This window comes from Oryza brachyantha, chromosome 2 (genome assembly GCF_000231095.2).
Source record: "Oryza brachyantha chromosome 2, ObraRS2, whole genome shotgun sequence".
NCBI lineage: Eukaryota > Viridiplantae > Streptophyta > Magnoliopsida > Poales > Poaceae > Oryza > Oryza brachyantha.
Window position 1 is genome coordinate 23395576 of NC_023164.2, and position 25887 is coordinate 23421462.

The following is a 25887-nucleotide window of genomic DNA, read 5'->3' on the forward strand; positions in this document are numbered from 1 at the left end:
CACGGCCTTCTCCATGTCAGGACAGGTGATCCTAAACTTGCATTAACCACTTTTTTTTTTCTCCGTTCTGAAACTGGCTCGACGTGTGTGACGCCGAAATCATCGGATCCTTCACTTTTGCTTTCAGTAAACTACAGTGTCATGTAGTAAGTGAATTGAAAAAACACGGCCTCACACATCCCAAGGGGTAGGCAGCGCAGCAGCGGCCACACGAATAGCAAAAGATGGCCGCGCTGGTGTGCCTTTGCATGCTCTCTCGGTTACGTGCCGAGATGTTTTGCTGCCACGTTGCGAGAGAGAGAGGGGCAACCTGTCCTCATTCTTCAGTATACCCAACTTTTCTATACGACAAATACCAGCTGCTCTTCCCCTCAGCGCATCCGCATCCTCGCCGTGAGTGCTGTCTTGCTTCGAGTTTGAGCGAAACTGAATCTGTTTGTCTTTCTGGGGACAGGGAGCTGATACTGTTTTGGAGGAGATGAAGAGGTTGCTTGTTCATGGGAAGTTTTCCTATCCCTCCAGGGGTTTGGCGGGCAAATCTTCAGTCATGCCTGCACTTTGCAACAATGTTCTCCCCAGGGTGAGTTCTCTTGTGTTCGCGCTTCCTGAATTACTCTCTGGATCCCATGCGTTCTCCATCATTGTGTTACTGTCACCAAATCGCGATTAGCCCGTATATATATTTAACTTTTAGAAGGGTCATATAGCATTAGCTGAGTAATCTAACGCATGATTTGTAAGCCAGGAGGCCAAAATCTTCAATTAGCAACTCAGATTCGCAGTTGCAATTTATTTGGTGAGGTTTAGATTTGAAGATAGTAACTTGGATTTTCTTTTTAGAGAAGGGTATGTTTACCCGGCCTCTATATCCACTCGGATATATGCAGCTATTTTTTTATTTCAGAAACTCTGGGAACTTAGCCCAAATAGGGGATCTAGCCCCTCAAATACCTAATCGATTTGAACCTAGGACCTTTGGGTGTTACTCAGGTCACTGTAACTTGGATACGCAGTTTGCAGTTCATAAATTGGCGAGTGCTTAATTTTTTGGGGCTAAAATTTTTGTGTTTTTGTCGAAATTTAGTTAAAACTGTTCTATTAGTGTACTCTAACGTTCCCTTTTCCTGTAATCTTGTCAGTTCCTTTCAACGGAGAAAGATGAGAACCCAGTGACAGAAATCGGAGAGAAGGCAAGATCAACAGCTGAACAGTTTCTGAGGGTGGCCAAGGAGAAGACTGACGAGGTAAGCGAAAACGCAAAGGAAACGTTGCACGAAACGAAGGAAGCAGTGGTTGGGGAGTCGGATGACGAGAAGGAGAAGTTCAAGCAGAGGGTTGAGGAGGGGAGGTACCATCAGAATTAAGTGGCTAGTGCTCTATTATACTACCATCTTGTAGTTTCAGACTAGTATCAGTGGTGGCCTCTGTAGAAATCATAGTGCCTGCAGTTTATCCAGTACTACTAGGCTTGCTGGCTTGGCTTCTAGGAGTATTTGGTAGTATCCCTGTATCTGTAGTTTGTTTCCTCCTGTTCAATGATCTGTTTTGTAAAATGAATAAATTCAGCTTTGAGCTTACAAGTGGTCTTTTGGTGCCATTTGTGATGCTAGTGAATGCTCAATTGGACATGCAGTTTGCAATAATTTAACTGGCTGTGTAGTAGTCATCTCCATGACTAAAGGTAGTAACCAAAAGGATATACCATATAGGCAAAAAGGAAAGGATCGGATAATGACCTGTGACTGAGCATCAAATGGCAATGGCTCGAGAATTTGATCTTAATTTTGTTTGTTATGACGTTTCATAAGAGGGTTGGCAACGTCTGGAACGCTGGATTTTAAAATATGGAAGTGTATTATAAAGACTGCAACTAGTATACTACCACCTCCGCCTCCGTCCCATCCCATATTAAATTTATTTTTAGTTTTTAGATATAATATATTAACTATCCATCTTATTTAAAATGTTTTTGCTATTATATTTTTATTATTACTTGATAGTAAAATATGAATATTACTTTATACGTGACTTAAAAGAATTTTTTAAATAAGACGAATGGTCAAATGTTAAAGGACAGAAATCAAAAAATAAAGTTATTATGGGACGGAGGTTGAAGCACATAAATTAAAAATTATTATGGGACGGAGGTAGTACTCCCTCAATATATTTTTATATTTTTATGTAAGAAAACACCGTTGACTTTTAGAATCATGTTAGACCTTTCGTCTTATTTAAAATTTATATCCAAATATGCAAAATTATAATGCATAATTAAAGTTCTATAATAATAAATCATATTATAACAAAATAATTAATAATTATATAATTTTTTAATAAGACGAATGGTCAAACGTGGACCTAAAAGTCAATGAAGGCGTATAAAAAAAATGGAGGGAGTACCATTTAGCTTTAACTTTAGCCAATAATATCGTAAAACTGCATCAATATCAAATATTTTTTTAGATAACTGCAAAATGAGTGGCCAGGTCAATCTATCTATTAGGCACAAATATAATACTTGCACTGCTATGCTGTCGTAAGTTGGGCCTATATATCAAAACACACGTAGGGTTATAGGGTATAAAAGTTGCAACTTCTAATAAAGTTGTTTATTTTTATTGTGTAAAAATTAGTAGTAGTTTTATGAATTGGCTAGCTAAAGTTACATCGAGAAATGATAGTTTTGACCACAATATTGTAGTTTTGTAAATTTATTTTAAGATATTTGCAGTACTCGTATAGATCTGTCACCGCCCACCAGTTCCCCAGCCAAGTTGAGAATTAACTGTTGTCACGCTGGAAGTGCGTATAAAAGGACCACAATGTTTATGCAGGGAAATGGGGATGGACGAACTCCACATAAGCTAGCACCTAGAGAATGGTCGTCGTAGTGCACAGATATGGTTGCTTGTCTTCTCTATAAATAGTTATAATAAACGATGGAATATTCCTCGAGGTTTAAAATAGCACCCAATCTTTTGGTTTTTCTTAAGATTATAAGCTATATTTTGTATTTTCAACCTTAAATTTGGAGTTAATTTTTAGGTTTTTTTATTATAGTTTATTTTTTACCTTTGGCTTTTAGATCGTCATAAACACGTATATAAAAGATTTATTTATAAATTATTTTTCATTTGTAAACATCATGTTTGGTAATTTTTTTTAAAAAAAAGTCAAAAGATGCCCCCCTAGTTTTCTTTTGATTTTGGGCATCTATGTCCTCCCTAGAACCATTCAGCATTCTTTGGATTCTATTAGGAATTAGATTCTATTGGAAGAGAATAGGTGAGAAAAAGAAGATGTCATATGGTTAAGTGGGATAATATCTCTTTCCCTAAGGAATTTGGTGGGTTAGGTTTTATGGACACCAGAGCCATGAATATCTCCCCGCTAGCTATGTGGATTTTTAAACTAGAGTCAAAAGATGATAGCCTGTGCATGAAGATCCTGAGGAGAAAATATATGTTTGATGGAGGTTTTCTTCAATTTTCTTGTAGTTCATCTCATCCTCCTCTTTTCTAGCAAGGTCTGCAAAAGGTAAAAAATTGAATTTATTTGGGTGCTTCTTGGAAAATTGATAGAAGTGATCATGTTGAATTCTGGAAAGATTTTTGGATAGGAGAGGTGTCTTTGAAAACTTTGTTTCCTCATCTGTTTGAGATTGTGACAGTGAAACGATCTTTGTAGAATCGTTAATGTCTCTTTGGATCGTTGTAGCGATGGGATGAATGAGCTTAGATGGGTTCTAGATTAAAAAAAAGAGATTTTTACCTCTAATTCTCTTTATAAGAGAATAGCTTTTAGAGGTGTTATGGATATTGATATAGAGATGCTTCGGAAGGCTCCCATGCCCCTGAAATTAAAACACATTCTTTGGTTGGCTTGGAGAAAAAATGATTCAATCAGTTGCTCAGTTTTTTTAAAATGGTTTGGGAGGGGTCTGATTTGTTCCAGTTATGTCAAGAGGTTGAAGACTCGATTCCTTTTTTTTTTTCACTGTCCGATTGTTTTCTCATGGTGTATCTGTAGAGATCCACTGGGTTGGGAAAGAATTCCTGCTAGCTTTGATGATTTTGTCAAATGTGCTTTTTGGGCCTTTAGTTATAAATTTTCTAGAGTTCGTTTCTATATTTCAGCGCATCTTGTTGGCAACTGTGGTCGGTGCGAAATGATATGATTTTTAAAGGTATTGTTTTGAAATCGCCGCTAATTATCCTCCTTCGAATCATTTGTTTTCTTTTTGCAGTGGAAACATTTGGTGACTACTTCAGAAAAAGAAGGGCTGGAACGGTGGATTTGCTCTTTACAGCGAACGGTGGGAAGGTTGCAGCATGAAACAAATGGGGCAGGTTGAGAAGTGGTGGTTTGTGCCAGGTTAGAAGTTTCTATCTTGATGTATGGGTTTTGTGGTAGTCAGAGTTGATCTGGATATGACAGTAGTACCGGTGTGCGTTTTGGTTGGTTCTATCTACTGCACGTCGTTGTCATTTTGGGCCATGAACTGTGAAGCCGGTTCCCCCGGTTCTGATATAAACCTTGCTATCTGCTTTAATCAGAAGCTGGGCTTTTTAGCCTTTCCTCAATTTTTTTCTTTTGATTAAGAAAAAAAAAACTAGCACATCACATAGATTGATTAGTGGTACATGGTTTCTGTTTTCAAAATTTTCAGCTTTCGTCGGGAGTATTATGTGAGAAATAAGTGCTTCTGAGGTGGATCAACTTACCCACCTATGTAGCATGACCTTTTCATGTTATAGCTTCTCCCATATATGCCCCCTGTTGTTATGTTATGCGAGATTCTTGTCCGGAAGGCAGAAGCTTCAAGAAGCCAATTTTCATGGTAGCCTTTGACTCTGGAGCCTCGTGACATATCAATTATGAAACTTCGAGAAGTAAAGCAGATGTTCTATTCCACACCGGGGTAAACCGGTGGGCCTTTAAAAAAAAACAAACTTCGAGAAGTAAGCATGTATTCATCTAATTCAAAACAGTAGTAAAGCAGATGCTGTACAGTACTGAGTTGGTATTCAAACTTCAAAGCGTAAGCATATATCCATCTAATTCAAATCAGTACTAAAGTTCTGATGCTGTACAGTACTGATTTGGTATTCAAAGCAGTACTTGAGCGCTGCTGCGGTACCAACGTACCAATTTATGTAGTCTTTCCACACAAAATATGCCATGTCCATTTCAATCACAGGCGCCAGCCCATGGCCACTCGACCACAGCTGAGGGCGACCGAAGATCAGGTGGGACTTGGGAGTAGGTTAGGCCGGTTGGGTCAGCGTCAGGCAAAGATCCCAGTTTTGAAAAAACTATTGGCAAACATCACGCTACATCTTGCAGAAGTGAAATGATCACGACACATCCACATCCTCTGATCTTTTTCGTGAACTGCTGTAACCGATCAACATCAAAAATTTTCAGATCAAACGAGAGCGATACGCTACAAAACAACGAACCAATCAATATGAAGATTCAGATATCCATCTACATTAAGATACTACAGTATATACAAAATCGAGCAAATAAGCTGGCATGCCCCAACTATACACGTATGGATAAATCATAAGCCTACGAATAGAACTGCAGCTACCCAATCAACAAATCGGGTTCGTCTACTGGTACCCAGCGATCCCCGATTCCTCGTCGGCCTGCTGCTTCTTGCCGCCGCCGCCGTGATTCTTCTTCTGGCACTTGTCCTTGATCCACTGGAACCCGTGCGCCGTGCCCTCCTTCACCTTCTTCAGCCCCGTTGCCGCGGCCGCCTTGGTCTTCTCCACCCCGCCCTGCTTCTTCCCGTCACGCCGCGCCGCCCGCGGGCTCGGGTCGCCGCCGTAGTCCCACTGGTCGGCCCACGACGTGCCGAACGAGCTGCTCCGCTCCATGGAGAAACGCGATCGATCGATCGATCTGTTGCCTCGAGGAATCAAGAAAGCCGTGCTGCTTCCCACGCTGCCAAGGCAGGCGCCGAGTCGAGAGGTGACGGTTTTTATAGGTGCACACGTCCCTCCTGCACAGCTATTGAAAAAATTCATTTGATGTATTTATAAACAAAAATAATTTGTAAAATAAAAATAATCTAAAGACGAGACTAAAACTTTTATATAATTTATATAAACTCTGGTAAAAAATTAAAATTAACTTTAAATTTATGATAAAAAATCAAATACATTTTGACCGATAAATTTAAAAAATACAAAAAGATACGTGACAGAGACAAGATGGTACGAAGAATTTTCTGTGCAATGGCGTTTCGTTGTACGTGAGGTGGATGGGGCAGTTGAGATTCTGGACGTGTCGGGAGATTGGCAGTTGGTTCCGGTTTTGCGCGGCCGCCGGCTGTATGACCGTTTTGACCGGTGATAGATAGAAGCTTCCTGTCATGGAGAGACCGACTGGTGGGACCAGTACTAAACCTGGCCCCACATTTCGGTGCGGTGCGGATATCTGCCGTTGCGTCCAAAAGTCTCTAGAGGCTAGAGTCCGTTCTTTTACTTCTGGATGCGAGAATCGGTCACACGACGTTTCTTTAGGTGGCCGTCCGACTTGATTTGTTGAATATAGGCACTGCTTGTTTGAGAAATTTGGAACGAGAAAAAAATGCAAGCAATTGTACCGTTCAGAACTCAGAAGGCTTGCATTGGAATTGCTTTTGGTGCTTTCTTTGTTTTGACAATTTCACACCACTTGACCAATCTCTGAACCACTGGATTTAGCCTCAACAGAAATAACGTGTTACTTGTGAAATTAAAATTTCATGTGTCAAGTCATGACTCATGACCACTGCAATTTTTAGACCTGACTTTTTTTTATGTTTGACATTATTGATTGTTCTATATGTTTTTTTATTTTTATAAAATACAAAAATATAGGTCAGGCTCAAAGTTCACGTAACTATAAAACAAATTATAAGAAAATAACTAATAATTAAATACTTTTTGAATATACTAAATAACATCCAAAATTCAATGGCTTTAAATATAAAAAAGACTAGGGAAGTATATATTTATAAAATTACTTAGTAACGTACGTGCACTTTGTAACGGAACATTAATTTATGATATCCTATCGATTGAATTGTGAATATGGCGTGTTGCATGTGAGGCGATGATTTTTTTTTTCAGTTTTCTTGGGGTGGAGCACTATCTATGAGCTGAAGGGGCTGGTTTCAGTTTTCAGTGCGCGAGGAGCAACAACTGCGTTTTTTTAAAATAGTAGACATATATCGATCTATATGTACTTATATTAGTTGAATAGATATAGCCATTCATATCTTTACAATTTTATATCGGAATAAATCTAGGGGTGATTGTTTGTCTTTTTTATGAAAAAACAAACGACATATTTGCAAACAAAAAATAAGTTATGAATAAAAGCTAATGTTGCAAAATAAATTATCGACAATTCAGGTCGACAATAATATACGTGGTGACTAGAAAGGTGTAGAGAACGATGATAGGTATGACGACAAAAGTTTACCCAAATTTAGACTCTCGACTAATGAGATAATACCCTACTCCTATTTGACAATATTATTTAATGATGTGTCTGTCGATGTCCCCTAGGGATGCCTCGTATCCCCTTATACAGTGAGGATAGGTTTACACATAGAGTCATAATCTAACAAGACTAAGATATATCTTGTCGGATACAGTTGGGTTCGGCGTTCCCCAGCATGCAATTCGGATATTATCAGACTTCTTAACCAACCCGATACAAATATGATTGCATTCCTATTCATTACCCCCAAACCTATATATACATGTATAGATTACGGATACCCTTACTACATGTATCCCACATAAACTTTGATAAAAAAAATTCTAAAATCACCTTCAAATTTAGAAGTTAATATTTTAAATTTTGACTTATAAATATAAGGCAGAAGTGAAAAGACGAGGGCGATAGTCGCTCCTCCTGGTGAGGCTGAATTATCCTAATGAGTTAGAATAAGGAAACAAACGCATGTCAGATACAACATGGTCACTATTAATTCTGTAATTTTGAGATGATCATGATCAAATTAATAAAAATGTTCAGAGAGCGGAAAAAACTAACAAATACTTAAATTAAAACAACTCGGTAATTAATTAAATCGAGAAAAACTGTAACTGATATTCCAAGACGGGTATACTACTTATTTGTTCTGTCAGACAATTCGAGACACTAATTTAGTAAAAATAATAAACTGAGACTCCAAAGGAATACACCACATACTAATAATTCTGAATTGAAAAAATAAAACAAGAAAAAGAATACTAAGTTGAGACTCATGACGAGTACAGCTTGGCACTTGTCTTCTTTGAATCCTAAATTATTAGATTAAGAAAACATTCGCTAGGCTATGTATATTTTTCATAATTACACTTTGAATCATTTTGAACTATTATGAATGAAATTGTTTTGGCCCTGAGTACTTTCTAGCAAAATTTAACTATATACTGTAAGTTTGAAACTAACAATCATAGTACTTGATAGCTACACAATTTTTTCATGTACCTGACGTTGTCGTAAGTGCTGACAACCATTTGACACATCATGCGGAAACTTCCATGGTGCTCGAAAAAATTTACACTATCTTCTTTTCATTTATGTTTATACTTATAAGCTAAAATTTAAAATTTAAATCTATTATATATATAAAGTAATTGAAAAAGAAGGCTCCACGTTACTCATCACGGGCTAGAAATTCTAAGATTAATCGAAGAAAAATAGGAAGAAAAAAGAAAAAATAATCAAAGAAAAGGAAATAAACCAATCGGATAGCAATAAAAAACCAATCGGATAAAATAGAAAAGTTATAGATTAGTAAATTTGGGAAGAGTCAATCGGACAACTGAGAAACCAATCTATTTTGTCTTTGTTTATGAGCTGCTACTTCCGAAACCGATTAAGGCCCCGTTCGTTTCCCCAAGTAAGATAACTTATCCCTCGTTTTTCGCGCGCACGCTTCCCGAACTGCTAAACGGTATATCTTTTACAAAATTTTTTTATAAAAAAGTTGTTTTAAAAAATTATATTAATTTATTTTATATTTTTAATAATTAATAATTAATTAATCATATACTATGTTTTTCGTGCTAGGGATAAATTACCTTACCCTCACCAGCCGAACACGGCCTAAAGTTATCTGGCCAGCCTCGCTTGGATAACAACGCGGAAACAACTGTCTAGAGATGAGAGCTGGGCAATTTCCAAATAATTGATGATTTAAAACATATGATCTTATGAATGAAAAGCAAGACAATTAAAAAAGAGTCCAGGTAGAAATATAAATTACAAAATATAAAAATTAATATCAAGATAAGACTCCAGGTAAAAATACAACGTACGGAAAATCTAAAATTTTGATTGAAAAATAAAATTAATCATATATTTTTAAATGGACTCTTATCTCGATATTAATCAAGAGAAAAATAAAAGTGATGAAATTGTATTTAGAATAAAAAAGTGAGAAAATTAAAACGCAAGTCCGTGTAGAAATACGTTTTTCACGTTAATTAAAATTTCACATGTTAATTGAAGAAAAACAAAATAGCTTTATCTTTATGTCCACAGAAATGGGATTTAATCCTCAAACCTATACCAACTTAATAGAAGAGTTCATATGGTCCAAATCATAAGTAACAACAACGAAATAAAATATAAGAAAGCCGGTAATAAATATTTATTGATAATGATACACATTTGTTTTCTTTAGTATCATTAAAGATACTAAGAGGATATCACTGATATTCTCGAGATAAAGACGGAAAATAAAGAGAAACAAATATACGAGAGTGGTTAAATATCATTCATTTATTTTAATAGTAAATGATCTATCACTTTTACTTTATATACATATGAATTACTATGTTAATCAAAACATCAAACGTATAAATTTGATCAAGTTAAGCTAGAGTTTAAAAATTATATTATTATTTTTACTATTTTAAAATAAAATGGGAAAGCATATATGTTACTTCGTGAGGAATTTTTTTAATAATGCTAGCCGCGCAATCCGCGTGGGCCACCATGCTAGTTTAGAGTTATTTTATCGAACTTTATTTATAGACTTAACTTTTAGATTGTAACCATATATATATATAATTCATATTTTTTTTTATCTTTTGCAAATAAATATCCGTTCGGTTGTTTCCATAGAAGGACCAAACAGACGACTCGTAGAGTTTAATTACCTCACGAAACGTCACACAGTACAGTGTGTTGCTGATTTTTCCTACAGCTTGACGAACCAATCGAAGTGACTTTCAAGATAATAAAGTTTTGTACTACTATGTACTCCCCAATTGCTCTATCAAAAAAATGTGTAGTATATCTATTATTCTGCAATGTTATGTACACAAGAATCTGTCCAAAAGTCAACAATAATCTACGGATAAAGAAATAGAAGCAGAGATGGACGTGATGACATCGAGGCACGAAAATGGTCTACGGGGCTAGTATCAGGACAACTGTCGCAACTAATCCAACGAACCCACTCCACGGCCGGATGTCCGCGGCCGCGCTGCCGTCCATCTCCCGGCTGCTCGTCGACGGCGAAGTCGGCGTGACGCCCTTGTAGTTGGGGTTGGTACCGTACAGGCTCTGTATCCCCGAGACGTCGTCGGACTGCAGCTCCACCTTCCTCGACCCCGTGCGGATCGTCGGGTACATGATGGAGTCCGGCACCGACGAGTGGCCGAGCCCCAGCAGGTGGCCGATCTCGTGCACGGCCACGGACTCCAGGTCCACCGCCGTGCCGAAGGACGACGCGGTGGACACGTCGCCGTTGGCCACCCACGCCTCCGCCGCGTCAAGGTGGAACCGCCCGTCCGTCGGCGAGAACGCGTGCGCCAGCGTGCCCAGGGGCCCGTCGAACGCCTCGCCGTCCCCGTGGTCCCCGGAGTAGAACCCGATCGTGATGTCGGCGTTGGACGCCGACGCGACCTCCGTGAACTGCAGCGTCGTGGCGGCGGCCCACCGAGAGAAGGCGCGCGCGAAGACGGCGCTCAGCGTCGCCCTGTCGATGGACGTCGCCGAGGTCGCGGTGATTGCGTACCTGAGGTTCCGCCGGAACGGCGGCCACCTCGGCCCGCCGGGGAAGTAGCTGTACAGGTGCCGCCCGCGGAGAGCGGCCGCCGACGAGTTCCTGTCCATGGTGGAGGTCCCGTTGATGACGTCCGCGACGCCGCAGCGCGGGACGACCATCTGGTCGACGGTGGTCGTGTCCAGCTCCCCGGTCGCGTTGAGGCCGAAGTTGCGCTGGTACGCGGCGATCGCCGCCTCCAGGGCGTCGTCGAACGCGTCGCTGTACGGCGACGACGACGGCGGCGGCGGGAGGTAGCCGAAGTGGCTGAGGTAATCCTTGAGCCTCCCTAGCCCCTCCCGCTCCTCGCCCGCGTGGCACCCAGAGAGGTTCTGGAACGCGGACCACGGGTTCGGGAACGGGCTCGCCGTCGACGGCAAGCCCGCCGGGAAGGCCATCACCGGCGAGAGCGAGGCGACAATCACCGTCGCCGCTGCCACGGCGACTGCTAGCAACGCGAGCCGAGGTGAGGTGGAGGCGCCCATCGCCGAAGCCTTGGGCCACAAACAAGACGGGGACGTGGTGAGGTGAGGACGGTGCAAAACCGAGCTGCTGTCACGTAAGATTTAAGGATTTCTATTCTACGGAGCCCACCACCACGGCGCGAAGTGACTGGTCAGCCAGCAAGGCGGCCAGGAGGCGGGAACCGGTTGCGTCGAACGGAATTATCCAATTAACTTAAACTAAGCGCGTGTTTGGTAGGTTTTGGATCGGTTTGGTCAAGAGAGCGGAAGTGTGTGGTCTCGTGTCTGTTTCATGTTGTTGTCAACCTCGAGTCATATTATCTACGTGACACGATAGAAATCAAGAGCCTTTCGCCAATTCAAAAACAAAGGGATCGCGATGTATTCTTTATGCTTATATCGGGTTGGTTTCCGGTGAGCTATACGCAAGAGATTACATGACGATTAGGAAGGGTGGTAGGGGCTGAAGTCATTGCAACAGTTATATACAAAATGGCAACAATTATTGCCATTTCATTGAGTCCTTCCAGATTTCTTCCAACTGCGCCACCAAAGCCACAAAACACGAGATGCAAAGGAGCAGACGTCTCTGGATCACCAAACTACCAATCAGAAAAGAAATAACTAATTTCGCAATCGGAAGCTGGGAAAATAATCTTCTAGCTAGCTTGACTTGGGACAGGGTGTGACAGGGTGCATCTAGGAGGCGATTGTTTGAGTCATTGAGTGTTTAAGATAAAAAACCAAACGTTATATTTATAAATATAAAACAATTTGTGAATATAATTTTACATGAGTAGTTTTACGGTTTTAGTAGGTACTGAGAGAAACCAAAATTTTAAGTTTTTTTCTCATCTTTGAGGTACCATGAGGTACCACTTTTTTCTATGTAAATTTACATAGAAAAAAGTGGTACCTCTTAGTACCTACTCAAGGATGGTAAAAGTGCTCCAAAATTTTAGTGTAAAATTTTAATACCTCTTGGTACCTTTACACTGGAATTTTGGTACCTTATAGTACCTTCTCAAAGACTGTAAAATTACGCATTTTACATACGTATTATAAGCGATCTAAAAATCAAGGCTTCAAAATAAACTTCAACGAAAAACTCTAAAATTAATTTTAAATTTAGAAAAAATTTAAATTTTAGCTTATAAGCATCAACTAAAATATGGACGTTAGTTTTTCCACGTACAACTTCCTCTTTATTTTTTGCTCCATTTCAGAAAGCCAAAGGCGGAAGCAACTATGGTGGAGAAGTGGGAACACGGGCCATTCGGTCATTCCACAGCGAGATGCTCTTCTGAAGGCAGTTGAACCTTCGGATTTTCTGGGTTAAACACCACACCGGCGGAAAAAAAGAATGTTCTGCTATACCTTGTCCTTACGAATGGTCTACATTCTAAAGCATTCTTCCTTTCATTGAAAAGCTGATAACTGCTATACCAGCTTTGTCAACAAAGTATAACTGTTTTTTTATTGGCGGTGAACAAAGCAGTAATCTAATAGTGCACAAAAGAACAAAGCAATAACCAAACACCTGATTGGCTCAGCTCTGAGCAGATGAACATGCAGTGCAGAAGTGTTCGACTATTCGACAGGTGATTAGGTATTTAGGTTCAGTTGAGGGAGCCATATCTCTTACTCTTTGCTGTTTGGGAAAGCCGGAGATTCGTGTCATCTCAAAGTGAGGAGGTATTACCCTCTGTCTGTCTCACAGTCTGAGTCTGACCTTGGGCCGAGCAATATTTCCATCTTCAAGTTTCATTGGGCTGAAATACAGCCCGTGCCGTCCGGCCGTACGTGATTGATTGCAGCCCATTTCCCTTATGGGCCGGGCCAGATTCACGAACTTCCTTTGAAGGCCTAGTTTCTAAGGCCCAAGATAATCGGATGACGCCGGCACAGCAGACGTTGGAACTGGAACTGTCAATGACCAGACAAAGATCTTCTTGGATAGTTCAGGAGCAATTTGCTTATCAACTGGTGATTAGAATATCTCAATATCTAACATCCAACAAATACTACGGACAAGTTCCTTACCTGGATAGTGGTCTGACTTATCAGCTACACTACAGTCAAAGGGTTATCTCGAGACGACAAGAATGGACCCGCCTGTAGAGAAAAAATGAAGCTTCAAATTGCCTACTCCAGTAAAGATCGTATTTTCAGGAAAGCGAGACATCTGGGTACAGAGAAGGATCGTCCTTGGCTTTCACAGAGAAATGTACTAATCAGGAGCAATCTTTTCCCTTTTTTGCCGGGCCGGAGAAGGAACTAATCAGAGACAATCAAACCCTGGAGCTGAATCTTTCCAAAAAAAATAAAATAAATGGAGCTGAAAATAAGGCAACTTATCTGCAGTCTGGGCTTTCAGCAATCGCCATTCGCGAGGGCGCAGAACGAGTGCCTCACAATTCATAGGCACGCACTGTCCCGTTCGTCGAGGATAGATCGGTCCCAGTCTACCTTCCCCAGAATTGATTTGTCTACAAGTAGGCGTAATCGCGGTCACGATGACAGTGTTGGCTTGGCTGCTACCAGGGCTGAACTTTCTGCTTGTCTCGTCATGTTCAACTTGGGGATTTCCTCTGGCCCAGCAAGGGAACACCGAATGCGAGCCTGCCAGTCGCGTTGCTGTTGACACGACCAGCATATTCGTGCAGTCCTGCTCACTTACGCCCCTCCGTTCTGAAGGGAGAATATCAACTGTCGGAATTATGACAGAAGAACAACCTTATCATTTATCAGTATGTGCGTGCTATTCAATTTCGTGACCCAATTGATAATTGTTGTTATCGAGTGTGATCACAGCAATACAGTACAACACGTGATGATCTAATTGGGCGCTATCGATCGGTTTCATCACTCGGAGCATAAATCACACAACCCAATAATGCTATCTGCACGTACAGTTGAGGTATCAACACTCCCCCAAAGCATCATACTATTGAGGCTCAGGATTTTAGAATGGAGTTTCTCCCAGACACTGTTAGACAAGCGTGTTGTCGCTTGCAGTTCTGCAGTGCACTGTGCACAATTGCACGGTACTAATCGAGAGCACCATGTCGGTGCTGGATTATTCTTCAGAAAACAGCTGGGGAATCGTCCATTGTTCGTGCTGCAACTGTTGTCATGATGAGTTCAGATGTTAATTTAGCAGGTTTTGCTCAGAACAACAGAAAAGAAAGTCGAAAAGTTATTGATTTTTTTTCTCTGTTCTTTTTCGACCTAAACATATTGCTAAGGCTGTTAGGGAAGCAAGCAACCAAAAGAAACTCGACCGCAGGTTAAGAAGACAGTCAGCATTTCTAGAGAAGCACATTTCTACCCGCGCCAGCGGAAAGCAAGTGATTGGCCTTATGGGAAAATATTCTAGACTCTCCGAGTGGATGTCTTTTCGTCTATTGCATGTTATTTAAGTAGTTATAAAAAAATTGTGAAGATAGATTAATATAAGATATATCACTACACAAATATACAAGTTCAAATATAACTTCTAAAATCCATAAAAAAAATAGCAAATTGAACTCTAAATAGTATACGTATATTCACAATCATATTTATTATTTTTGTTGTGGATTGTAAAAGTCATATTTGAACTTGCTTTGCCTTACCAGTAGAACATGCACGGGATCAGAACGAAATCAAGGTGGATTGGCTGAGGTATCATTACAGGACTACCTCTTTTGTAGAAACGCAGAACAGACTCAAAGAATGCATATGCACGGTGGAAAATGGCGTATAAAAGGAAGACGGATGAGCTCCAAAAATAGTAGGGCAGAGGCTGGTGTTAGGTAACATCCATGGATACGGATGCTTAGCCGCACGCGGTGCCTGCCCATTGTTAGTTACCCCACTAGCTAGAGCGATCTTTTCTTTGCTACTACTTGGACAACACTGTGCGCGGACGCATCATGTCTATCAAGCTACCTGAACGATCCAGTAAAAGGGCTTAGGGCTAGTGTGTGAGGATTGAAGCATACACGGTTGTGATCATTTTACTTTTGACTGCTGCTTATCTTGTGTCTCTATGAGCATATACCTGATGCTGACGCTTTACCAAGATTTTGATCTCGCGATCCAGAGTGCTCTAGGTTGTCACTTTTGCCTTTAAACTCTCGTTTGAGTTTCTGTCGTCTTGATTTGGTTTCTGTGTTGGTCTATGGCCTAGGGGGTCCTTTTCCTGTTTAAAACCAAGCGCGAAAATAATAAAAAAATTAACTAGATGATTCATCCTAGCATGCTGATTGCTGGCTGCTCCTTGTTATATCTGCATGAAACTCCAGCTTGTGCTTGGATCGTTTGTTCAGAGAAGATTTGATTTTCTGGTCTAGTAGGGTCTCCCCGTTCCATGAAGTCCTCTGCTGGTGAGCAAGAAGAAAGCCAAATCCAACATGAAGCTGCAGAAGGTAGCATGCTCTCGGGAGCCATGTCGCTCGCGTCGCAGCCAAGCCTCCGTTCCTTGCCTTCCTTGGGTGTCCATGACCTGAACACAAGCCCTTCGTTCCACCGGTGCATCGCCACGCTCAGAGGCAACTCATCGTCGTCTTACGTCTCCGCTCTCGCCGTCGACGGTGACTCGCTGTACATCGCCTCGTCGGACGGGCGTATCAGGCTGTGGGCACTGGACAGCGCAAGGAGAAGCCGGGAGGATCATCAGCAGGATGACACTTGCAGCAGCACTACGGTTGCTGACACCGGCAGCTCCGTCAAGTCTCTCCTCGCCACGGGCAATGGCGGGCTCCTCCTGAGCTCCCACCATGACGGCAAGATCAGAGCGTGGCGTGCCGGTAGTAGCCGGAGGGACGGGACACGGCAGTTCATCCTGCGCGCCGTGCTGCCGACCGCCGTGGACCGCCTGCGGACATGCCTGCTGCCGTGGAGCTACGTGGAGATCCGGCGGCACAGGAGGTGCACTTGGGTGCACCACGTGGACGCGGTGACCGCGCTCGCGGTGTCCCCGGACGGCGCGCTCCTGTACTCCGCGTCATGGGACCGGAGCCTCAAGGTGTGGCGCCTGCCCGACTTCCGGTGCGTGGAGTCGATCGCGGCGGCGCACGACGACGCCATCAACGCGCTCGCCGTGTCGCCCGACGGGCGCGTGTACACGGGGTCGGCGGACAAGAAGATCAAGGCGTGGACGCGCGGCGGCCCGGGGCAGAAGAAGCACGCGCTGGTCGGCACCATGGAGCGGCACAGGTCGGCGGTGAACGCGCTCGCTCTCGGAGCAAACGGGAAGGTGCTCTACTCCGGCGCGTGCGACCGCTCCGTAGTCGTCTGGGAGAGCGCCGACGGCGACGTCGGCGGACGCATGGAGGCCACCGGCACGCTGAGAGGGCACGCGAAGGCGATACTGTGCCTGGCGGCGACCGGTGAGCTGGTGTGCAGCGGCTCGGCGGACAGGACGGTCAGGGTGTGGAGGAGGGGGCCGGAAAATGCGTACACTTGCCTTGCCGTCATGGAAAGCCATGGCGCGGCCGTGAAGAGCTTGGCATTGGTGTACGGACGTGACGATGTATCGTCGTGCTCGTCGGAGGGTGCGTCTGCTCTTGTTTGCAGCGGCACGCTGGATGGGGATGTGAAGATCTGGAGCGTGTTTATTCCATGCTTGCTTCCGGGAAGTAGCTAGTTTTCTAACTCTCTTCATGGCTTCAAGTTCTTCAAAAGCTGTAAATTATATGTCCACGTCTGTAAGGATGATGGATCCATCCAACAAAGCTATCTCCATTCTCCTCGCAACGAAGCTATGTCCACGTCTTCAAGACCATTTTTATCGTATATATATTTTTTTCTCTTTGAGTAATCATCTACCTACGGTTAGTAGCCTGTTCCTCGCATCGGTCATCTCCATCAAGCTACATCTCTCTCGGGCAACAGCCGTTTGTCGCCCCGTTCCCTGTCAAGTGCCAACCTCATGCATGCTTGAATGCTTGATTCCCCTTTCCTGCAATCTTCGAATCATCACTCTCACGATCCTCACTGGGCAAAACGCCACGACGGCGACCACAAGCTCAGTCAGAGAACAGTAGAGCACCAACCGGCCAAGCTCAGTGACTCACCCCAGCATTCTACTACGGAACACGCCTCCTCCATGCCATTGCTGACCAAGCATGCCGCGCGCCTCCCCACAAACCTATGGCGCCGGCTGCAGTCAGGCGTGTAGCAGGCCAATTGTTGGGCCACTTGTCATGGTAGAACGCGCCAGATGAGTTAGGCCGGAACAGTATTGTCACAAGGAAAAAGTCCACTGTAAGTCTCTCAACTAAAGTTACAGTTTTATTTTCATCCACCAGCCACAAATCCGGGTATAGACTACATCTAAAAACAGTGCAAATCGAGTCTATTGGCTGTTTTTATAGCGGATTTGGCTAACATGATGTCTAGATGACAATTTGACTAGATCCTTAACCTAGCTACGTGACACTTACGTGGCATTTCAATTTGAATAAAATAAAATAAAAATACAATGTACCCTCTATGGACCCACACGTCAGTATCTCCATTTTTCCACTCTTACTCTCTCTCCTATCTTATCGGGCTGATGAACGAAGCTAGGAGGAGGTGGTCTCCAAGTATGGTGGCTATCGCAAGAGGAATCAAAGGTGGAGGCTGAGGCGTTTGTGACCTCGCCGGTTTCTCCATCTCTTTTTTCACTAGTCATTTCTTGAGTGCAGTTTCGTGACAGCATTCACGTAGACAACGGTGCTAACGATGAAGAAAAAAGGGAGGAGGGATAGTGGAGATGATGTTGACGACAACAAACACTCACATGTACACGACACTATAACTACAGTAGAAGAGGCTAGGGTTGATACACGACACTAGAAGTCTAAAACTACAGTGGTGGATGGTAGTAATTCACATGGTGGGCGTTCAACCACAACAATAGGGCTGCAGGGGGATTTGGGCGAAAGCCTAGTCCCGATGGTTTGCCTTCAGGCATCGCAACCCCCTCATGACATTGTTAAAGTACCTACCTTTTCCCTTTCGTTGCGAAAAACTCTAGGTAAAACCTACATCTTGCTTTTCGATGGACGATGACGATATCATTGACATCGTAGTCTCTGTGTAAGCATGCTTTAGGAGTCTTCGCTATTTGGTGGTGGTGTTGGGTTGAGAACAACTAGCCACACTTAGCAGCGGTCAATTCATGTTGCTCTCTTAGTGGAATTTGTTTGTGTGTTTGGTGTGTCCGTATTGATGGTGCACTCCGGTGCACAACCAACCTTGGCAACATTTTATTGTTTTTATTATAATCATTTTTTCCTCAGTCTTAACAAAATTTAGCTGGCCTCTTTTGGCCATCCTGGCAAAAATGTAGATGGGGATTAGTGATTACTGAAACAAAACATCAAAATATCAAAGAAATGAATAAATGAATCAACATCACGGTTTATTAATCCATGCACTAAACAAACTAATATAAGCACTATAAATGTGTAATGGGGAACTCACAGGTCAAGGTAGAGAGGGATTGTCCCATACTGCTCGTCGTACACGATGTTAAACTAGTGAGGATGCAAGAAGAAACGAAGAGCTTGAAGTGGCAATAGTAGAGGTGATGTTGATGGCGGACTCGCGATGGTAGCAGATGGTTGCTACGACTCAAGGATAATAGGGAAAGAAGATGAGGACACTAACTAATGGCCTTTTATGTTTTTTTTTCTTTTTCTAGTGTATAGTGCCATATATGAAGTGGTGGACCTACTTAACTTGACACATAGACGTAACATTAGTAGAAACCACTCTCAGATAACTGAGTGGCATTATTTACATCGATTTCGCAAGTTGAAGAACGTTCTATATCCAGTTCAACGGCTGAGAGATCCAACTAAAACTCTATCTATAGTTAAGACACCTACAATAAAGTTGCCTTCTTCCGTGTCACGAACACGTGGAGCGAGTTGGGCCACGGCGGGATTCACACGAACGTGCCGAGTTGGGACGACTAGGTGAGACCTTGGGCCATGATCCATGTGTCAAATGGAGAAAGACGCCCATTTGATGTGGTCTCGAGTTTTTTTTGCCTCCCTGATGTTCGTGGACCCCATCGATGCCAAATTGCCAATCATTTCAAGATCTGATGCTTCGTCCAATTGGCTGTAATCGGACAATTTCACAGGCAAGCAGTGGGGGCATTTCATCATTTGTCCACTCTGCAATGTGTGTCATCATCTTGCTGTAGCTGAAGTGTGTGCATCTGCCTACTGTACTGGACTCGTTTTAGGGCATTGTTCACGTATTGTTTTTGTGGGAACATCTGCTAGGGAAAGCTCAACAGCGGCTGTCCTTGCTCTGAACCGAGGGTAACAACCCTTTGGAGGACAACTTGAGCTATCCATGATTGAATGCCTTTGCTTGGAGTGTTGAACATGGTATCGTTGAAAGTGAAGCGCGGTGAGCAATCCACACTTTACAGCTTTTTACTGCAAGTAAGTTAATTAATCAGTCATTGGCTCAGGTGTATCTTTGCAACCAAAGTATTCTTTTCTAGCACTAAAAATTATAGAAAGACATCCGTTGTTTGGAAACGCAAAGGTAAATCATGTGATTTGCTAGGAAAGTAATTGAATGCTGTGATTTGTTCAACGGCCAAGAAAAAAATATCGCTACACATTTGGTGTGATGTGGGGAAATGGTTTACTGTGCACACGATTTTAGCTAGAACCGTGTTTATTCAATAGAAATTTTGAGGGTACTTGTTCAATAAAAAGTCAAACAATATATATAAAAACAAAAAATAATATGGATAAAACTTACATATATATTTATGTATGTATTCTTAATTATCTAAAAGTATAAACTGAAAAATAAAATACAATGAAAAACAAAAATCAACACTAAATTTAATACTATAAATTCAAACTTTTAGTTTATAAGGATAAGCAGAAAGACTGAGGCTTGAACATGAGTTAAGGTGATACATCGAGTGACGTTGCGTCTGTACATCTTCCGTGTACTGGAAAACTAAATCAGTTAATTCTAACAAAAAAAATGTGGCGAGTCAAATGCTTTCAAAGTCGCCTCCCTAAATGCAGGTCCTCTCTCTCGCTGGTCACTGGGCCTGATCACTAAATCCACATTCCATGGCCCACCTGTCACCGACCCAGCCCCAACTGCGGCGCAGAGAGTACAGCGTTTAATCAACACTTCAATAATCGTTACGCGGGAACAAGGAAAAATACCATTTCTATCCTGCAGTTAACTCACTGACGGGTATGCCCCACCCCCAGACGTGGGTCATCCCGTATCGTTCGAAATTTCGAAGCTAATCGGCGCTAGTGACGACTGACGACGAGTATGGGAGTAGTTAACGGTTAGACCTCGAGGGGTGATTTTTTTAAAATGAAAAAACCAAATAATATAGTTATACATAAAAAAGATTCATAAATAAACTTTTATATATTATATTAAGAATGAAAAATAAGATTCGATGAAAATATCTCTAAATTAATTTCAATTTAATTAAAAATTTTAATTTTAAAAGCGAAAAAGGGTGCGAGGGCGGCACATGACACGGTAATCAGGGGCGTGTATTCGAGCGAAGCACCGCACTGCCACCTCACCGTCCGGCGAGGCCACTGCGCGGTGGGACCCACATGTCGGCACCTAAATAATTTCGTCTTGGTCTCTTCTTAGTCGCCTCTCCCTCCTCCTCGCCGTCTCCACCCCATTTCGTCGGCCTCTGGACTCCTCGCCACCTCCCCAAATTAGCAGAAGCCGCACGCGCGCGCCCGCGCCGGGGAGGAGCTTCCCCACCCCGTCGCTCCCCCGCAAAGACCGAGGCGAAACCCTAGAAGCCGCGCCGCCGCTCGCCGCCGGTCGCGGCGGGTGGTGGGCAGGGGCCTGACCGGTTCAGCGAGCAGTAAGATCTGAGCGAACCGTGCAGTTCTGTAGTTTTTGGTGTGACGTTAGGGTTTCCGAGGTTTGTTCGGTGTCGCGGCGGCGGCGGAGGCGTTCATGGCGGGTTCCAAGTTTGGGTCGTTCAAGTCGGAGAAGGGGAGCTCAGCAGGGGCGGCGGCGGGGGCCGGAGCGGCGGCGCAGAGGAGGGACCCTTACGAGGTGCTTGGCGTGGGGCGGAATGCCACCGAGCAGGAGATCAAGAGCGCCTTCCGCCGCATGGCCCTCAAGTAAGTAAAGCTCTCGGATTTGGGCACTTTTGGGTGCTGTTGTTATGTTTGGAAGGGAAGGATTTTGTTCAAATTTCTGAGGAACGGAGTGCATTTCAAGTCAAATTGGGTTATTTCAATAAATTATCTCTTTTAACATATACACAAGAGTTGCTAACTACTTTACCGAGCTTTTTGAACCGTGTATTAGATTCAAACACCAAACAAGGCTTTCTCCTACCTTATGTTCAAAAAGTCGGTAGTTTGCTACTTTGCTTTGCTTGTGTGGTAAGTGGTAATTGATGCGGAGATATAATGAAGCGGCCTGAGTATTTTTTTGCTTTTCTGCAGGTACCATCCAGACAAGAATGCTGACGACCCTGTTGCCTCGGACAAGTTCCAAGAAGCCACATTTTCTTACAACATACTGTCAGATCCAGATAAGAGGCGGCAGTATGATTCCTCGGGATTCGAAGTAATTTACGGCACGCAATAGTATGATTGGGTTATTTGATTTGCTTGATTTATCATCTTACAGTGATGGTTTTGTTATTGTTCAGGCCATTGAAGCAGATAGTCAGGAACTGGAGTTGGACTTGTCAAGTCTGAACACTGTAAATACAGTGTTTGCTGCCCTGTTTAGGTAGGTTGTTAAGGACAGTTGTTTACTTCCATCTTACTTAGGAATAACTGATTATTTAATTATGCTTATGTTTATGTAGCAAGCTAGGTGTACCAATCAAGACCACAGTTTCTGCAACGGTTTTAGAGGAAGCATTGAATGGCTCGGTGGAAATTTCCCAGCTTGAGCTTGGCCAATCCGTCTGTAGGAAGGTATGCATCGACCTCCCATCATTTATTCTTCATTTTTCCCCGCCAGTAAATAATGTTTCAGATTTCAAATGTTGGCAGGTGGAAAAGCAATCAGCTCACTTTTATTCTGTGGACATAACAGATAAAGAAGCCAAAATGGGGTTAGTGTGTAGAGTTCAGTCAACTGCCAAAAGTAAATTCAAGGTTAGTTGCTAACTTGTTGTTAATGTCTGTCTGTTATGAAGTTTTGACAGTTTAACTACTCCATTACATAACTTTGATAACTATTGCCACCTCTTACTTGTATGTTGAACAGCTTAACTAACTTAGCTGTCACTTTCTATTTCCCCTTCTGAACATCAAAGAAACGTGATTGTGATGCAAGCATTTGTTATTAAAAAAATTCATGGCAAAAAGGTGACATTGTTAATTGCTACAATAATGGACATGTGGCTACCTGTTTTCTTGTTTCTCTCGAGATTACCATGGTAGTGAATTCTGATATTCAAAGTCAAAATAATCAGGCACTTGATACATGTTTATTGTACATTGTAGGTTTAGTAAATTTCAGCATGCACAAATTCTTTCTAAAGTAAGTCTCTCTTTCTTTCAGTTGCTATATTTCGAGCCTGAAGAAAATGGTGGGTTAAGCCTTGCTTTACAGGTATGTGTATTATGGTTATATTTTGCCAGTCTTAGTGAGGATAGGTTTGAGAAGACTCCTACTTGGGACTAGCTTCAGACCTACCTAAATCAAAACACAAGAAATCATATAATTTTTTCACCACCTTATTCTTGGAAAGCCTCTATGCAATATCATCCACAAGACATTCTGATTCATTGACGAGTTTAATCTATTCACTCTTTTTCTTTTGGCACAAACCAGAGGCCCAGAGATGTACTTCCCTTTTCCAGAACTGTTCCTAACTTTATGCTCACAACTGCCTGGCACTTCTTTTCTGTGAATTTTGCTGTGATCTTGGGCACACCACCTAGTAATAGTGGACAAAACACTGTACCATCAGAACAGTGGAGCATGTTAAACTAAGAATCCTGCTTTGTTTATCCTGGCACTTGTATTTGCTAATGCTAACTGTTCTTTCTGAAAATAAATTAGTCGAGTGAGCCTTCCATCCTATGCTATATATGCAAACATAGTGGCATAATTAGTGCACTTTTAATAATTTTATGGAGTCAATGTTGCAAGGATGGCATGTTTGAAATTATTTACTGCTTAATGCCTTTAGGAATCCAGGGACCTCAACCTTAAAGCTTTTCTTTGTGTAGTTTCACCTGGAAAGCTGCTTTCCGATAATGGCCTAAAACTTAAACATGTTTATTCCATGGTCCTATGCACCCATGGTCCTATGCACCATTAGAAGCTTATTTGAATTATCAGAGCACAGGAAAGAAGCAAGCACAAGTTCTGGTAATGTGATGGGATTAATCCCAGTTTTTTATTTGTGATGGACTTGGATGCTAATGCATGTGGGTTAATCCCTTTTGAGTGGAGTATAATATTCCAATTCCCATATAGTTATTATGTCTATGTGGGCCGTGAGGTATTCCAGCATCTTTTACAGAAGACTTCCAAATTCAATTATTAACGCTGGTTTGAGGGGCTCACTATTAACATGTTTATGATTCTACTGTGCCTTTCTCTGATATTTTGGGTATGGTTTCAGCTAATGTGTCATTATATTGTAGGAAGACAGTGCAAAGACCGGGAAAGTTACTTCTGCTGGAATGTTCTTTCTTGGTTTTCCAGTTTATCGTTTTGAACAAAATAATTCGGTGAGTATAACAAACTAGTGTGTGGTTGCCTCTCCATGTATTGATTCATGGGTTGTCTCTTTATAAGCCTTAATTACTGCCAGGCTGCTGCTGCAAAGGATCCTGATAGTGCATTCTTTAAAAGATTGGATGGCTTTCAGCCATGTGAAGTAAACGAACTAAAAGCAGGAACACATTTTTTTGCTGTCTACGGTACACACTTTTGCTGTTGTTTCTTGGATTATTTTGTTTTCCCTGGCAATCTATAATGGTTTTGAAAAGATCAGTCACTTCATTTAGGTGATAATTTCTTCAAGAGTGCAACCTATAGTATAGAGGTAGTATGTGCTGAACCCTTTTCTACTGAAAAGGAGAAGCTACGAAGCGTGGAGGCAAAGATACTTGCAAAACGATCTGAGCTATCTAAGTTTGAGTCTGAGTATAGGGAGGTATGATCCTACCTTTTAATTTGTTTGTGCCTGCGAATCCTCCACTGGCATACCAAGAGGTATAGCATTATTGACAGCTGAGATTGGCAGGTTTTAGCGAAGTTCACTGAGATGACCGGCAGATATGCTCAAGAAATGCAAACGGTATTATTTGTGTTTGTGAAATACTTCATTTCTGCTTCTGAGCTTGTTCTGATATAGTGCTTTATAGATTGATGATCTTCTCAAGGAAAGGAATGCGATTCATGCATCCTATACCAACAACCCAACTCTGCAACGGAGTTCTAGTAGCAACAAAGGGAAAACATCATCCAAAGACTCCAAAAGTGATGATGACCAAACTATGAAAAAGGAAAAGAAATCAAAGAACAAGTCCATGGAGGGATCCAGAAGTGATGACGATGGTCCTAGAAAGGAGAAGAAACCTAAGGAGCGGCTTCGAAGGAAGAAATGGTTCAACATTCATTTGAAAGTAGACAAGAGAAGACCCTGCTGAGGAAGGTAATGTGTTATTTCATACAAATTTTGATTTGGACAGAGCTTTGCGGTATTTCCTTACTACTCTTCGTCTGTGTCTTAAGGTATTCCCTACAGTTTAGTACTCCCAAGAAATGGAACCTAAGAGAGTTGCTCCGAGAAAAAATATGTCCTTGTCGTTCACTCTAGGGGGTCGGCTACTCGGCTGGGCAGGAATTTCTGTTTGGCATTCGGAAAGACACCCTCGCTTACTTTTTCTCCTGTGACAACAGTTTGTTTCCTGAAAAGTCAGGATCCTCGGCAGTTTCAGAAATGATGTAAAAAATTACATGTAGTGTTCTTTTGGGGCCCTTACCAGTGCTACTCCATTCACCCAGAATCTAGACAGACGGTTACTGTACTGATGTGTGTATAACAGCTTTGAACTGTCTATGTTGTACACTGTGGCCAGAACCAATTCACATGGATCAATTTTTTGGGCGATGTCTATGTTGATCTTACTAACTCGCATATCCTTTGAATATTCAGAGAAATGGGCATGTTGTGATCTTAATGCAGTATGTACTCAATCGATTAAACATCAATGTCTGATCACTTTTCCATGGCATGTTATGAAAGTGGAGATATGCCTACACAATTTCTTCAGAAACGTAATAAAAACAAATGCAGAGCTTTTACGAAAAACTCCGAGCTACAAATGAATGCCCCAATGGTTAATTCTAGGGACA

The 25887-nt window shown here is 42.2% G+C and overlaps 5 protein-coding genes across 5 annotated transcripts; 3 read left to right on the top strand and 2 right to left on the bottom strand.

The window, feature by feature from the left end:
* Nucleotides 1–327: 327 nt before the first annotated feature.
* LOC102717681 lies at nucleotides 328–1621 on the top strand. Its single transcript, XM_006647804.2, has 2 exons — nucleotides 328–580; nucleotides 1140–1621. Exons 1-2 carry the CDS (start codon nucleotides 479–481, stop codon nucleotides 1362–1364), a joined length of 327 nt encoding a protein of 108 aa, XP_006647867.1. The 5' UTR covers nucleotides 328–478; the 3' UTR covers nucleotides 1365–1621.
* A 3774-nt stretch (nucleotides 1622–5395) lies between these two features.
* On the bottom strand, nucleotides 5396–5952 carry LOC102717958. Its single transcript, XM_006647805.3, has one exon. The coding sequence runs from the start codon at nucleotides 5886–5888 to the stop codon at nucleotides 5619–5621; it is 270 nt and encodes an 89-aa protein (XP_006647868.1). The 5' UTR covers nucleotides 5889–5952; the 3' UTR covers nucleotides 5396–5618.
* A 4340-nt stretch (nucleotides 5953–10292) lies between these two features.
* LOC102718240 (metalloendoproteinase 2-MMP-like) lies at nucleotides 10293–11712 on the bottom strand. Its single transcript, XM_006647806.3, has one exon. The coding sequence runs from the start codon at nucleotides 11554–11556 to the stop codon at nucleotides 10435–10437; it is 1122 nt and encodes a 373-aa protein (XP_006647869.1). The 5' UTR covers nucleotides 11557–11712; the 3' UTR covers nucleotides 10293–10434.
* Nucleotides 11713–15642: 3930 nt separating this feature from the next.
* On the top strand, nucleotides 15643–17304 carry LOC102700969 (protein JINGUBANG-like). Its single transcript, XM_040521178.1, has one exon. It carries the CDS (start codon nucleotides 15890–15892, stop codon nucleotides 17165–17167), a length of 1278 nt encoding a protein of 425 aa, XP_040377112.1. The 5' UTR covers nucleotides 15643–15889; the 3' UTR covers nucleotides 17168–17304.
* A 3906-nt stretch (nucleotides 17305–21210) lies between these two features.
* LOC102718520 (chaperone protein dnaJ 16-like) lies at nucleotides 21211–25640 on the top strand. Its single transcript, XM_006647807.3, has 12 exons — nucleotides 21211–21668; nucleotides 21999–22122; nucleotides 22208–22290; nucleotides 22370–22481; nucleotides 22560–22664; nucleotides 23074–23124; nucleotides 24168–24254; nucleotides 24338–24446; nucleotides 24534–24682; nucleotides 24773–24826; nucleotides 24894–25183; nucleotides 25264–25640. Exons 1-11 carry the CDS (start codon nucleotides 21499–21501, stop codon nucleotides 25176–25178), a joined length of 1329 nt encoding a protein of 442 aa, XP_006647870.1. The 5' UTR covers nucleotides 21211–21498; the 3' UTR covers nucleotides 25179–25183; nucleotides 25264–25640.
* Nucleotides 25641–25887: the final 247 nt, after the last annotated feature.

Coding starts and splice junctions, on each gene's coding strand:
- LOC102700969 (XM_040521178.1), top strand. CDS start 15,890: ATGAAGTCCTCTGCTGGTGAGCAAGAAGAAAGCCAAATCCAACATGAA.
- LOC102718240 (XM_006647806.3), bottom strand. CDS start 11,556: ATGGGCGCCTCCACCTCACCTCGGCTCGCGTTGCTAGCAGTCGCCGTG.
- LOC102718520 (XM_006647807.3), top strand. CDS start 21,499: ATGGCGGGTTCCAAGTTTGGGTCGTTCAAGTCGGAGAAGGGGAGCTCA. Junction 24,255..24,337: donor GTTTTGAACAAAATAATTCG/GTGAGTATAACA, acceptor AATTACTGCCAG/GCTGCTGCTGCAAAGGATCC. Junction 24,447..24,533: donor ACATTTTTTTGCTGTCTACG/GTACACACTTTT, acceptor CACTTCATTTAG/GTGATAATTTCTTCAAGAGT.
- LOC102717958 (XM_006647805.3), bottom strand. CDS start 5,888: ATGGAGCGGAGCAGCTCGTTCGGCACGTCGTGGGCCGACCAGTGGGAC.
- LOC102717681 (XM_006647804.2), top strand. CDS start 479: ATGAAGAGGTTGCTTGTTCATGGGAAGTTTTCCTATCCCTCCAGGGGT. Junction 581..1,139: donor GCAACAATGTTCTCCCCAGG/GTGAGTTCTCTT, acceptor TAATCTTGTCAG/TTCCTTTCAACGGAGAAAGA.